Genomic DNA, 14,381 nt, shown 5'->3' with positions numbered 1-14,381 from the left:
TCTATTCAGCTCATACAGCCTGTTTTCTCTACAGCCTTAATGAGATAATTTCCAAACTTCTTTGCAAAAGTGTCCAACTTGTAAGTTGTGACCTACCTCAGAGCAGATCACAAATCCGAAAGTTTTTGTGATAACGAAACCTCACAAAATCAAATTCAACTCACCTTGTGAGGTTCATGTAATTTGTGAGGTTTGCCAGAATAGGGCTGTAGGTCAGTTCAGGTACCAAATAAATTTTTTTTTTCTATATGATTTGCCATTCGAAATGAGATAACTTGTTAAAAATTATCTCATATTTACTGCAAAAAACGATGCCGTTGGCGATTTTCATACAAAATATCTGTCGGCATTGAACTCTTCTTTTCAAATAAATCATTTTATTTCTTTGAACGCGACCATTATCTTTACAGCGGCTACCCTTGTCAACAAAAAATCCAAACAGGTTTTTGACGTTTTGATCCACAAAATTTGTATTCTTCTGCGTTTGCTTGCCCGCATTTTTCAAAAGATTTTTCAAAAAATTAAATTCTTTTTTTTTTTTGAAATAAAAGAACATAATTTTTGAACTTCTATAACAAAAAAAAATAAAAAAAATGGAAGTGACACCAAAATTGCCACGAAAATCTCTATCCTTAACTTCACGTTTACGAAATCCTTCAAGTGGTAAAAAAAATAAACCATCTTTACAGCGCAACAGTTTTTTTTTTTGTAAATTTGTAAATTATTTTTATAGCATCTCCATCACCAAAACATCACCTCCGTCGATCTATCGATCCATCCTCACCAATTTCAATTCCAAATGATGGCGGTGTTGAAGGAACTCCGCCGCATAGAAAATTTACATTTAATTTCCCTTATTCCCCATCGAATGATGTCGACTTTTCTCCTCGATCAATGTTGTCTCAATCATCAAACAATAGTCCAGATGTCACTTGGAAATGGACACAAGATGATCAATCAACTGAGACAACCATCAAATCCAGGTCAACTCCAAATAGTACAAATATAAAAGAGCTTCGCAAAAAACGATCTGTCGAGAGAAAAGAAGAACTTCGTAAAGCTGAATTGGAAAAAAGAAAAGCTATCAAAACGAAAAGGGAAGATGTTATAAAAAAACAATGCGAACAAATGGAATTAATTATTTCAAAGAAATGCGCTGAAACGACAAAGTCTTTCGTTGACAAGGATTTTGTTGAGAATAAAAAAAGATTGTCGACAGATTCTTCAGGTTTTGGGTCGAAAGGTAAAGAGGAGGATGATTTATTTGATGATTCTGCTTTTGATGGGATATTGGAGAGGGTTGACACTGATTTGGTTAGTAAACCTTCTGTTTCTTTGGATAAAAAGGAAGGTTCACCTAGAACCAAGCAAATAGATGATGTCCATGTATCACCTGTTGCATCACCAACAACAGCAGCAAAAGACAAAGACTTGGATCTTTTAGATGATTCTGAATCTGAAGGACTCTTGCTTGAAGCATCACAACAGGTAGTTTTACATATTCAAGAAAATAGGTCTTTATTTAACAAGATCAAAATTTAATTTAATTTATGATCCTGAACTTTGTAGACAATTTGTGTTCTGAGGTTTGGACAGCCATTTCTCAGAAACTCGGCATTGTCAATGGGATAATCTTTTGGGTGCCGGGTCACAGAGGCGACAAACACAAGATGGTCAAACATTATAACATACCAAACAACGAAGCAGATCTGGCCTAGGCTAGATCCAAAATTTTTAAAAAATTTATTGTCTCTAAGCAGATTGCATATTAGCTCTGTAGTAGGTGTCCTAACAGGACACTGCCTCATAGATAGACACGCTATAAGACTTGGCGTAGTCTCAAATGACTTATGTAGAAGTTGCTTTGATGAGGAAGAAGAAGAAACAATACAACATCTTCTATGCTCATGTCCTGCCCTTTCCAGTAGACGTAAAAAATACTTGGAAAAATATTTCTTAAAAGATACAAGTGAACTAATTAATACTGACATCTTCAATCTTCACCGCTTCATTAAAAGCTCCAACTGGTTTAATAAGTGAGGAATTTCATTGCAAAATCATGGTATCACAACGGACCAATAAGTGGTCTAAGTGTGTCAGTCGTTTTCTTGAAAGCCATTTCTACCTAACCTAACCTACGTACAAAACCTAAATATTGAACTGTTATCAGCACCCTCTTGAACTTAAGATAGCGACTTGAAATTTCACAACGTTAATGTTATACATATATAGCGAGCGATTTTGCTTTTCTTCACTCAAAGTTGACAGTTTCAACTTTTGATTCTAAACTCTCAAGTTGGTTAACTTCTGGTTTGCTCAACTTCCGAAAAGAGTAGAAGTTGAGGGAGCAAACTTGAGAGTTATCTGTGAAATGTCATATTTTTTTCTTCTTTTTGATGCTAATCGTTGCAAAAACTCTTTTATTTCTGTTTTCATGAAAAAATTGAGAATTAAACATATTTTCCAATAGCAGAGTATTATTTATTTATTTATTTATTTCGTCAAACAGAGTTATAAATCTCTTATAGACTACAGAATACAATAAGAATTATAATATATATATATTCTACCCACCAGAGAAGAAAAAAGATAGAATATTTTTTTTAAATACATCTCTGCTTAAAAACATATTGAAATCGGTAATGTTACAAACTGAGTTAGCCTGTCTTAAACAACGAGTAATAGCATCATTGTAACCATAATTCACCTTGTGAAAAGGGATCTCAAATCACAGTACACATAAAAAGGTAATATATTCCGAACTGACATTGGTCGCCAGATTGTCAAAACATGACACTTTGGCGACCAATGTCAGCTACCGAATTCTCAATTGTTTAAAATACCGACGAAAAACGCACAAAAAACGATAAACCACGCACACCACTAATTTGTAAACAATTATTTATCATTTTCCGCGATGAAACACGAAGAAAATTTGTTATTTTTCAATTTATAATATTTTTAAATGACATTTTATAAATTAAAACAAAAACAAATTTCCTGTTTACTGCGATTGAAATATAAAAATTAAAGGCCGACCTGACAGATTGGTGCCCATTTTTGACAAACAAATTTTGACAACGTTCGGAATATATTACCTTATTATGTGTACTGTGATCTCAAATAGCAATCGAGAACGAAGATTACTCTCAGGAGCATACCAACAGACTAAAGACAGCAAGAAAAGGCAATTGGTTTTAAAGTTAATAATATTTCTTATGAACATTATTTCAAAATATATTCTTCTAGATTCAAGAGATTGAATTCCCAATAACAAACACCTCGAAGTATAGGAAGGCATATCAATATTACAATGAAGAATTTTGATAGCCATTCTGGTGAAACGCTTCTGAATCCTTTCAATTCTCATAGAAAAATTCTCATTAAAAAATTGTCATACACATTTTGCACCGATTTTTTTTTACATTCCGTCAACATCGCTCTTGCACACACACACACACTTTTACACAAAAAAAATTATTCCTTTGAAATTCATTTTTAAAGAAAAAAAAAAATAAAGCAAAATGCATTTTAATTAATTACTGAAATGAATTTGACAAAAAAAAATTGCATCAGATACACAGAAATTCAATTAAAATGACATACAAGATTGCTTTTTAAATTTGAAACTGACAGTTTTTGTATAAACTGTCACAAATATCTCCCAATGATATTTTTCAAACTGGAAATTGGCCAACTTCTGTTTTTTAAACTCAAGAGTTGAGTCAACTCTTTTGATCATATCTTTCTTGTTAAGAGTTAAGGCCAATTCAAATTTGAATAAAAATGTGGAGTGGACATTTTTTACGACCAATCGATTTCTTTCCGAAATCGATCGATTGTGTTTTTTTTTTTGCCATTACTATTTTAGTAAGACAAATATAAAAGAACTAAAAAATATCGCCCCTAGATTTTGATTAAACAAAGCGATCATCGTTTAATTTTTCAAAATCGGACGAGTTTTGCGACTCCAAACCTCAAAGGACAAATTGTTTGCAAAGTTCAGTATCATTTTTGTTTTCATATTCATATTTTTCTTATACATTTTATCAAAAGCTAATTGATTGATTTGACTGTAAATTTCAGTTTCAAACTTATTCTTATAAAATCTATCCTACAGAATTAGGTTGAACATAAATTCAACCAAAAATATTTCTCTGAAAAAACTGACTATAAATATTGCTGAGCCCTTCACAATCTGTTCTTCTATTAACATTATTGTCTATATCTAATACATATATGTAACATTTTCATTAACATTCTTTTACTATAATGTTTTTCTATCTAAACAAGACCTCAAACCCACTTAGGACTGAATTTGAATAAATACAGTATTTATTAACAGGTGTTTTTCTGTATTTCTAACAGGTAGAGACATCAATTGAAACAAAAACGAAGAAGAAAAGTTGCACCAAAGAACTCGAACGTTCCTTCGAAGAGATTCCTACAGTGGATAAGGAAGAAAAAGCCTCAAACTATGATTTCCTTCAAGATTCATTTGACGATTGCTTTGCCCTGGTCGATGATGATATCTTTGCCGCGGAGCCTAAGAAACCCAGAACATCACTGCAACGATACAAGTCAATGCCAACAGAATCACCAACTTCTAAAGCACCATCATCTAACGTAGTAAAAGCAAGCCCTGATAAATCAAAAATTAGGCGATATCAAAGTAGTAGTACTATACGACCAAATAGTAAGTTTCGTTGAAAACATCCTTAAAAGCCTATGTATTTAATCTCCCACCAACACATCATCTAATAAGTGCATAATTAATGGAGCAGATTTTATAGTTCACAACTCTTCTTTTTAACAGAAGAATTGCTTTGAGTTAAGTTTTTATTTCATTATAAATGCGCTGGCTTCTTTAGATAAGTTTTAAGGCAACCATTTTCAGTTATACGATCAAATTCCAATTGTGATAAGTTTTTTGTTGTTAAATAAATTTTTATATTTAAGTTAAGTTTTAATTTGTTTTTAATATTTATTTTTATTTTGATATAGACTGAAGAAGTTGGAAGAAAAGTTATTTTACTTAACCTTACTCAGTTATTGTGACCAGCGCTGGTGTTATTGTCTAGGTTTAAACCTTAGTCTATGTAGATAAAGTCCTTCACTACCTTAAAATAATGGCTTTCTATGGAGACGCTATGTCAAATACGTCGATGTTGGATGTCCTTTTTTGACGAAATACTTTTTTTCTGATTGAAAGTTTGATTCATTTTAGCTGCTTCCGCTTCAATGCTCACAAAAGCGTGTCCTTCCGATTATGTTAATATTGTCGGCTTATCAAAGCAGTTGGAAGGACTTTTGAAAGATTGAACCACTGGTGTTGACATGAGAGTTCTGTTTTATTCTTTCAAGAACAATTTTAAAGAAGTCTAGCTTTACCAGTTCCATCATATTCAAAAGTAAGAAAAACATTAGCCGAAACTTAAAACATCTGCCAAACTCTTGAAACACTCAGAAAAATTCTATAACGGGTGAGTTGCATTTTTAATTACTTACTCCTTACAGTATCTTCAAAAAAATTTAAAAAAATGAGATTTGAAAATTCATAAATAAAAGAATTCTATTAATTTATTCAAAAGTTTGTACTAGGATATACTAGGATTGTCAGATCAGGATTACAAAAGCGCATATTGATTATATTTTGAATAAATCTTTTGAAGTGAAACCTTATAATTTAACATAATCAATTCTTTGGTAGTACTTCAGAGATTCTGGGTTCAAATCCAGGCAAAATAAACTAGACATTTTTGTTTGCTATAGATAAAAAATAAATTGCACGACTGGTCCTAAAAATTTGGTCCTAAAAAATTAACCACAAAAACGGTTTCGGAGAGAGTGTCAAAATAAAAAATTTGGAAAGTTTTTTTTTTTAACCAAATTTTCGAAAACGGAGCCTTGAATTTATTTTTTAAATTTTATTTTTAAATGTTGATCAATTACTACTACCAAATAGTATGTACATGGAAACGGTATTTTACAGCCCTATTCTGGGAAACCTCACAAGTCACAAAAACCTCATAAGGTGATCATAACTCGATTTTGTGAGGATTTATTTCTCACAAACTTCTTACTAGCAAAAATTCAACTTGTGAGTTGTGACCTCCTTCAGAGCAGATCACAAATTCGAAAGTTTTTGTGACGCGAAAACCTCACAAAATCAAATTCAGCTCACCTTGTGAGGTCCTCATAACTTGTGAGGTTTGCCAGAATAGAGCTATTATTTTTTTTTTTCAAAACAATTATGTATTTATAAAAAAAAATATTTATAAGGTCCAAATTTTAAAACAAAAAAATCGTTTTTAATGGTACATAGAATATTGTCCTTTTCTTGTTTTTCATAAAAAATACACATTCAGCCCTATTGTGAGTTTCACGTGGAATGTTTTCCGCCCGGAATGTTAAAAGATATCATGAGTTCCGTCCGAAGGGAATTTACATTTTCCGCTAAACTAGTTTCTTCTTCGGCACCAAAATTTAAGTGAGAGAAGAGCTGTCTAATACCTCGCAAATTACCTGTAAATACAAGGAGATGTCCGAACGTGAACAACTTTTCGCCCGGAACTCACAATAGGAGAAAAGTGAAATTCAATTTTGCCGGGTGGAATCCGGTTCTGGTGAAATCACAATAGCCCTGATTAATAATATCAAAGTAGTAGAATCCGTTTTTGAAAAAAAAAAAAAAATAATAAATAATTTTTTTCAAAATGTACATACATTTATGTAGGTTTTGTTTTTAAGTTTGAAGTGAATCCACCGATCTACTAAGGGTGTACTGAATTGAAGGACCCCTTATTATTCATTTGTTATCTAAAATTTGAGTTTTATTTTTGGAACCATAAACTTGCTCGAAAGTCATCACAAGTAAAAAGTAAAAATAAGTACGTATACGTCACGGTGATCATACAAAAATGTTGTTTTGATGCATATTAAAGAATCAAATAATTAAATTTCGATTCTAGTTTTCCTTTGCAACATTTCAAAGACAATGGAAAACATTGGGTATGTTTTGATAACAAAACTGTTGGACTTTTGGCTTCTAATTTAGTTTAAACTCATTTAAAAAATACACTCAATTTCTAATTTCAAACTAAACTCAACCAATACATTGAAGGCATTCTTTGCGCGCATGTGAATCAAAAAAAAGCTCTTCTCATCGACAAATTAAAACGGGCAACCAAAGTTAGATAGCTTCTATATCTACAATAACACTGACTTTATAATGAGTAGAGGCTGGTGGTGGTTAAATTGTTCTAAAACTCAATAAACACCATCCAGAGATAGCGAACACGTGTGAAATCATAGGGATTCACAAAGCATAGATAAAAAAAAAGTTAAAATGAAAAAAAAGAAGAAGAATGAAGGATTTTAATGGACGTATCCTTTTGTTTTCCCTAAAAATACTTTTGAATAAATAAACCAAAAAGTTGTCCCTACTTAACCTAAGTGTTGGTAGAGAATGAATATATACGATATACGAGTAGAGTACCCCCGAAATGTAATTCACGCGTTTCTATACTTTGGTATCGTACATAAACTTTCATCATGGCAATATGGAACGGCTAAGCTTCTACTGACGTCATTTGGCTGTGAAATGGTAACATATGGTCAATATAGTGTTATCTATCGTTCCTATATAGAACCGGCTTATAAATATTCGGGGACGTGTTACTTATAGTCATAACGCATGTAAGGGTACATCAGTACATGAAGATGGGCCAAAAATGTAGGTTCTTTTATTTTAACATATAGATATTTTGTAGTAGTATGGTATGGATCCTAAATTGGATTAACTGCATTATGGCAGAAGAAAATGATTGATCAAAAGCGTCGCAAAACGATATTTTATCTCTGAGATGAAGACAGGCGTGTGTTGGGCTTTGGTGGCTGTGGGAGGATTTATTATAAATGTATTAAGCTTTGATGTGACATATGACATAGGACATATACATTTTTGTATGTAAAAACTGCAAATTGAGTTATATTTGCTTTCCTTTTATACATTGCAAAGATAAATATTAGGCAAAATGTTAAATGTTAAAGCTTAGAAATATTATGATGAAATTGAATTCATTTGATGAATTAATTGAAGCAGGAAGCTATATAAAAGTAAATATTTTGAAATTGAGTTGAAGTATTTTAAATGAATATAGGAATAATTTTAGATTTTTATGTTTTTGAACTTTATTAGTATTTTGTCCCAAAACCTCAAATAACACACTTTTTTTACGTAAAGTCATCAAAGCCAGATTGAGTTACTGAAAATTATTGGTGCTTAAAAACTTCGAGTATTGACAATTTAAGTACTTCTATCAAGCGAGTGAAAAATCGAAATTGAATACCTATAAACTTTGAATTAAATAATATGCCTCTTTTAAAACGTCACTGGCTTCTTTATTCGAGGGGGGCCGAAGTCTTTCGAGTTCAATACATTAAGAGCTGAGTAAGATGTTATCATCTTTTGCAAATCTGCGAAATTTAGTCAAAAAATAATCATGGAACTTTATTTTTCGTCGGACAAATTTATTTTCTTTTAATACGTTTGAGTTACCCTCCTCATTGGATTTAGTACTGAAGTCTTATTTCCCTACATCACGTGGGCTCGCCAATATTGAGCGAGCAAGGGTAATTTAGTGTTTTTTGAAGATGCTCAAAGCTCCCAACTAACTCTAAGTATATATTAAGTTTCGATTATTTCGAAAAAAAATTATTATTAAAATAACTTGATTTAAAAATTAAAGTTAAGTAAAATTTTGGCTTTGGAAAAAAGTATCATTCATAACTGTAAGTATTGCCGTTGTTTTTTTTTTTAGTAATTTTTTTTTGATTTTAAGCCATTTTTCTAGACAATTACCCCTCGCCCCCTCCCGCTTATTCGGGGGGAGATAGACCACTTCATGCATAATAAAAAAAAAGATTATATGGGTCAAAATCATGGAGGTGGGAAATTTCGATGAACGAATTCTTAAAAAATCAACTTTGTTTTATGATAAAAATTTTATGTTCGCTTTAGCCATAATTTGTCGGTTCATGTAAAAATGTATATTTTTCAATTGACCGTAAAACCCCAAAAATTAGTATACTAGAAAAACGTTCCTCGAAATGGTGGTAATTTCTTCAAAACGACTTTAGGGGTTTAGAAATAGTATCAATGTGAATGATCAAATATAACTTTATTTCTTGGGACAGAGACCGATTTCTACAAAAAAAAATGCTTCTAGGCACGTCCGATTTTTGATCATAATTATCACAAAAAAAATAAAATTTCAATCTAACTATACCTACCCTAAAACAAGCGTTCCCGGAATGACCGTTAATTGATGTACGCTACTTAAAAATAAAACTAAAACTAGCTTCTTACATACATTTTACATATTTATCCATAAAAATAAGCGTGGAATGATAAATGTATATAAAATTAACTTAAAAAACTGCTTGCAGCACCCTTTTGTACGTTAGATGATTAAAATATTGATACATTAAGAAATATTGGTTTTATGCGTCATTTTTCTTGGGACACATTTTATGAATGTATAAAAAATAACAAAACTAAATTTTTTTGTAAGAGATGTACCAATTCATAAAAATTATTGTGTATATGTAGTATTAGGAAAAGAAATACTTAAAAATAATTGACTTTAATGTGTTTTTAAGTCATTTGAATATCAGTTTTTGAGTTATGGACATGTCCGGGAACGCTGTTTTTGGGTATATAAGATGCAATAAAAAAGAAATTTAAACTTTTCTAACCGAAACAAATATACCTATTCGTAGATGCGTGCCTACTATTTTAATTGGTAAATGAGAAAAAAACTTTAAATAAATGTTATTTTGATTAAAAAAAAAATGCCTGGACATCAAATTTTCCACCTCCCTGATTTTGACCCATATGCATAAAATGTGAACATAAACTTAAGTTCACAAACGAATATGTTTTGAAAGTATGGAAATTGTAAAGGCATTGTTAAAACAGTTTTGAACCTTCAAAAAAAAAAACTATTAAGCAACAAAAATTTATTCAAATTGAAAGACTTAAATTAACCCAAAGCTAAATTTCATTTGCAGAATAGAACGCAGAAAAATTTACCCTCGCCTTAGTCCAATTAGATCGGTACCACATCATGATGCCAAAAATTAATTTTAGTTTCAAAAATCATTTCCACTTCTTGACGAAAATGAATGAAATTTCTCACACTATAAGGACTAGAATACTTAATTTTCTTTTTCTAAAAGATTTTGTTATTCTGAATTCGAATCTTAAGTAAGAAAAAATCTATGACGCTCTTGACCAGCATCAAGTAACTCAAAATCGTGACATACAAAATATTTTCTTACTTCATTTTATTCAGTTCAGATTATCAAAATCTTTTGAGAAAAATTGAATCCGCAAAAAATTAAAAATTCAATTTTGTTCAATATTAGGTCTGTTTAATGAATCTGATCCGCACAGAAAATTCAAAATGTGAACGAATATTCTAATTAATTATAATTTTTGGAAAGTAATAACAAACAAATTTATTTTAATTTTAAGTTTCAAAACAGTCAACCCTATAAAACAGGAAGGTGTATTTTTCTGATCTTTTTTTTGTCTGGCAGTTTTCACGAATTTTTGCTGTTCTGCGGGTCAATACCCGATATGTGAAACTGTGAAGTGATAAGTTTTATCACGTTTTCATAATAAATTTGATTCTGGATTTATGAAAAAATTAAAACAAACTTCAAAAATGTGATAAAAAAAATTAAAAAATTAAAACAAACTTAAATTTTTTTCATATGAAAACTCAAAATGATAAATTTAGTATCACTTCACAGTTTCACAGATCGGGAATTGACCCACAGAACAGCAAAAATTCGTTAAACAGACCTATTGATTTCTTTTATTATTTCAAATTTTTTTAGTGTTATCTGAAATGTTCGAAAAAATAGTAAAAAATAAATATTTTAAGTTGATACAATTGTTAGAATTGTAACTAATTTAAAACAAAAATCCAAATAAATCGCATAACAGTAGCTCTGAAAGTACACCGCCCCGCATTCAAAAATAACATTAAATACCTAATTATTTAATTTTCTAACGTAAAAAACTATTTTGTTGATTTTTAAGATTTTTTTTTCAAAAGAATACTCATTTTGTTTTAAATATAACCTACTCAAAACCACAAAATTTCTTATATAAATAAATGAAAGCCGTTTAAATGTTGAATTCTTGAATTCGAATCATTTCTTTTTCATAAGTATTTTCATTTTGAAGAAACACTAAAAATTTAAAGATTTCCTAAAAAGTTACAAGTGCATACCTAATAATTTCTTTAAAAAAAAGGAAATCATATTAAATAACCTACTGCGAAAATCTGCTTAGAACAAAAATGATCCAATGTTTAGTTTAGTACGACAGAAGCATACCTAACCTATGCGGTTTATTTAACAAGGAATAGTGAAATCGAATTCCTCTTTATTCTTTTTATATTTAAAGTTAAATTAAAAAATACATATAAAATCTTTCAGAAGGTAAAATAATAAAATAAAATTATAGACTTCTTAAATGACATAAGATATTGCTATAAAATTAAAAAAAAAAAATACCAATTAATAAGATCAGTTGTTATTAAAGTATCTTTATAATGCAGTTACTTCCTTTTGAAATAACCCTTAAAAAGTCTTAAAATGAAACGATTTCCTAGTAATTTCTCAGTAGACGTGTAATGTTAAAGTTATGAATATTTTATTTTTAAAACTAAAACTTAAAATCAGATCAGAACTAAATCTTTATGCATGTAATAGCAAAACTATCTACATAACGTCTGTCTCATGAGAAAACCTCGTAACTCCACTTTTTTTCAAAAATGACTTTTGAATGCCATTCTTTAGAAAATATGTCAGCGGAGCAACCCAGAATTTTGGGTCATTCCGAAAACTCTAAATAGACTTAAATTCAAATTTTGCACAGCGCGTTTCTTCCCAACTACTCTGTTGTTTGTTTACTCTTTCGTCTCTCCTGTAAAATTTTGATTTTGGGAGTTACGAGGTTTGCTCATGAGACCGACGATATGTACTTATCATACTCTGTAAACATTTTCTGTAAAACTACGATCTGTAATACCCAAAAACAATTTGCATAGCTGATAATATTTTTCAAAAAAAAAGTTACGCATACACCACAGTGACCCTCGAATAAAAATACAAAATTCAAATGGTTGTCTAAAAATTTTTAGTTGTCATTTCTTGAAAACTTACCTTTAACCACTTGTAATTAAATTAATTGACTAAAAAATAATTGACCACATGAAAAAAATATTTTGAAGCTATTAAAAGCTTCACCTTCACTTGTTGGCCAAAATTCTTCTTTAAAATCTAACTGAATTACCTGTGCTAGTAACAAGTATTTTAGTACATCAGATTATTGAAAGTTAAATATTTGTTTTGAAAACAGCCTAATCATTAAAAAATATGCTAAATGTTGTTGTTATATACATAAAAAAAATATCCGGTAAAACAGTCGTATTAATAACTTATAAAATTAATAATTTATAGTGAATGACATTTGTTCCCAAAAAATTCATCACAAAAATGATCCAAAAAAAAAAAAAAGTTATAAGATTCTCTAATATAGGCCGTTGTCACGGATTCAATGGTTTATTTATTTTTCATTGAGTACCTATACCTGTCTAGCTATAGAGCTATAACAATTTTTTAATACAAAAGACAACACAAAAAGGGTATCCTCCCTTAAATCAATCCAAAATGACAACATGACAACAATTTGTATGAAAGCAAACAAAATTTTTCCCAACAGCTGTTCCCCAAAAAAATTAACTGATATTGCCTTCAAATCACAAAAATCAAGTATTCCAAAACCGTATATGTCTCAGAAAGCTTCACAATCAAAAGTTAATCAGTTTTTTGCTATGTAACAGTAACAGTTACATGCCCTTGCAACTTTTATATTTCTTGTGTTTCAACTTTTCTATTCGATTGACAGGATGTAAATATGCAAAACATTTCAAACTCAAAAAAATAAAAAAAAAAAATGAAAAAGATAATAAAAATACCACTCTTAATTCTGAAAGTGGTGACGTCTATGCGCTCCTTTTGACAGGCGTACCAGACAATTTTTCCCTATACTTTTTTTTCCACCCCCATTGCCTCTATTATTCATTCACATATCGCACAAAACTAAACTTTATAGTCTGCATATTCACACAAATACATTTGAATCCCATTTTTTGTATATGTGTATGGGGGTAAAAAGCTCCATTTTAACCAACACAATCAAATGTTCAACTGGCTTAAAGCCATCCGACTAAAAGGTATATAGTGAACCCCCAAAAGGTTTTTCAATTCGAAACACGAATTTGTTTGGTCGTTGTTTCATCGAACGGATAAAAATTGCGCGGGTGAAAAAAAAAAAATAAGTTAAAAATAAAATTTTTCTACCCTTGTTTGTTTTCCTTTTTGACCGAGACCAAATTCGTTAAAAAAAACTGTGTGTTTTTTTTAAAAACAAACTATAAAAGGTTTTTGAACATAATTTTTCAAAAGATACAAGTCCTTTTTAGTTAAAAAAAAAACGCCTACGTTTCATTAAAACATAAAAATCCTTAACCGGAAAACAATCGAACGTGAAAGAAAAAAAAATTCTTTGGTGGAAAAAAAGGTTTTGAAGTATTTTATCTTTTAGATACGAGAAAAGTGAAAGTTAAACAGCAATTTTTTTTTCTCAAAATCTCTCATAAAAACTGATGAATTTCTATGAGATGATGTTAAAATTTGAAGGATTAATTTTATGTTGGACATTGATTTGTGCAGTTTTATCAATAATCTGTGTTTCTTATGCCTCTGCTGGACCAGGATTTGGCAATGATGTTTTTACTAGCTCATTTTTAGTCAGATTTCGACGAAGTGTTAAAAGTGATTTGGCACATCAAATTGCCGATCAATATGGATTTGATAATTTAGGCCCGGTAAGTCTAATAGATTTTCCATTAACAAACAAAGAAACAAAAGATTCTATTTATATTGTTTTTCTTTTTTTTTTGAGAAAAATCAATGAAAATCACTTTGACGTTGAACTTGCAAATGGAAGAGTGTATGAAATTTAGGTTTCGAGTGTGTGTTGTGTATCTGCCAGGAATTGTATTGCTCTCTTTTGAGATTCCTGGCAGGTTATATAGAATTTATTTGTTGTTTATAAAATAAAACATAAAAAATAATATTGACTTAGAACTGAAAAAAAGTTTTTTATGATATTTATTTAAAACTTTTTTTTTTTTATAAATATTTGCTTAGAAATACGCACTCAAATAAAAATAAGGGTTGTTTTTTTATTTGTAAAACTTGACCTTGTGGGTGTTAAGTTTTTTTTTTTTATGAAC

At 30.1% G+C, this 14,381-nt stretch overlaps 2 protein-coding genes across 3 annotated transcripts in view; both read left to right on the top strand.

The window, feature by feature from the left end:
- Nucleotides 1–452: 452 nt before the first annotated feature.
- On the top strand, nt 453–4,963 carry LOC129915247 (uncharacterized). The gene is made up of 3 exons (XM_055994731.1): nt 453–663; nt 734–1,488; nt 4,369–4,963. Exons 1-3 carry the CDS (start codon nt 594–596, stop codon nt 4,708–4,710), a joined length of 1,167 nt encoding a protein of 388 aa, XP_055850706.1. The 5' UTR covers nt 453–593; the 3' UTR covers nt 4,711–4,963.
- An 8,384-nt stretch (nt 4,964–13,347) lies between these two features.
- LOC129913087 (neuroendocrine convertase 2) overlaps nt 13,348–14,381 on the top strand; it is a 94,035-nt gene continuing 93,001 nt past the window's right edge. Inside the window, exon 1 of one of the 2 annotated variants that reach the window (XM_055991539.1) lies at nt 13,348–13,970. In XM_055991539.1, the coding sequence (XP_055847514.1) occupies nt 13,749–13,970 (222 nt within the window). In that variant the 5' untranslated portion in view covers nt 13,348–13,748. The remainder of the gene's footprint in view (nt 13,971–14,381) is intronic. The other variant, XM_055991540.1, reaches the window with a different exon arrangement.

Source organism: Episyrphus balteatus, chromosome 3 (assembly GCF_945859705.1).
Source record: "Episyrphus balteatus chromosome 3, idEpiBalt1.1, whole genome shotgun sequence".
Classification (NCBI taxonomy): Eukaryota; Metazoa; Arthropoda; class Insecta; order Diptera; family Syrphidae; genus Episyrphus; species Episyrphus balteatus.
This window is presented reverse-complemented; position numbering and strand designations above follow the sequence as displayed.

Bases quoted from the DNA above. Each gene is read 5' to 3' on its own strand.
- LOC129915247 (XM_055994731.1), top strand. From the start codon at position 594: ATGGAAGTGACACCAAAATTGCCACGAAAATCTCTATCCTTAACTTCA. The intron at 664-733 runs GTAAAAAAAATA...TTATTTTTATAG, and splicing joins TTTACGAAATCCTTCAAGTG to CATCTCCATCACCAAAACAT. The intron at 1,489-4,368 runs GTAGTTTTACAT...TATTTCTAACAG, and splicing joins TGCTTGAAGCATCACAACAG to GTAGAGACATCAATTGAAAC.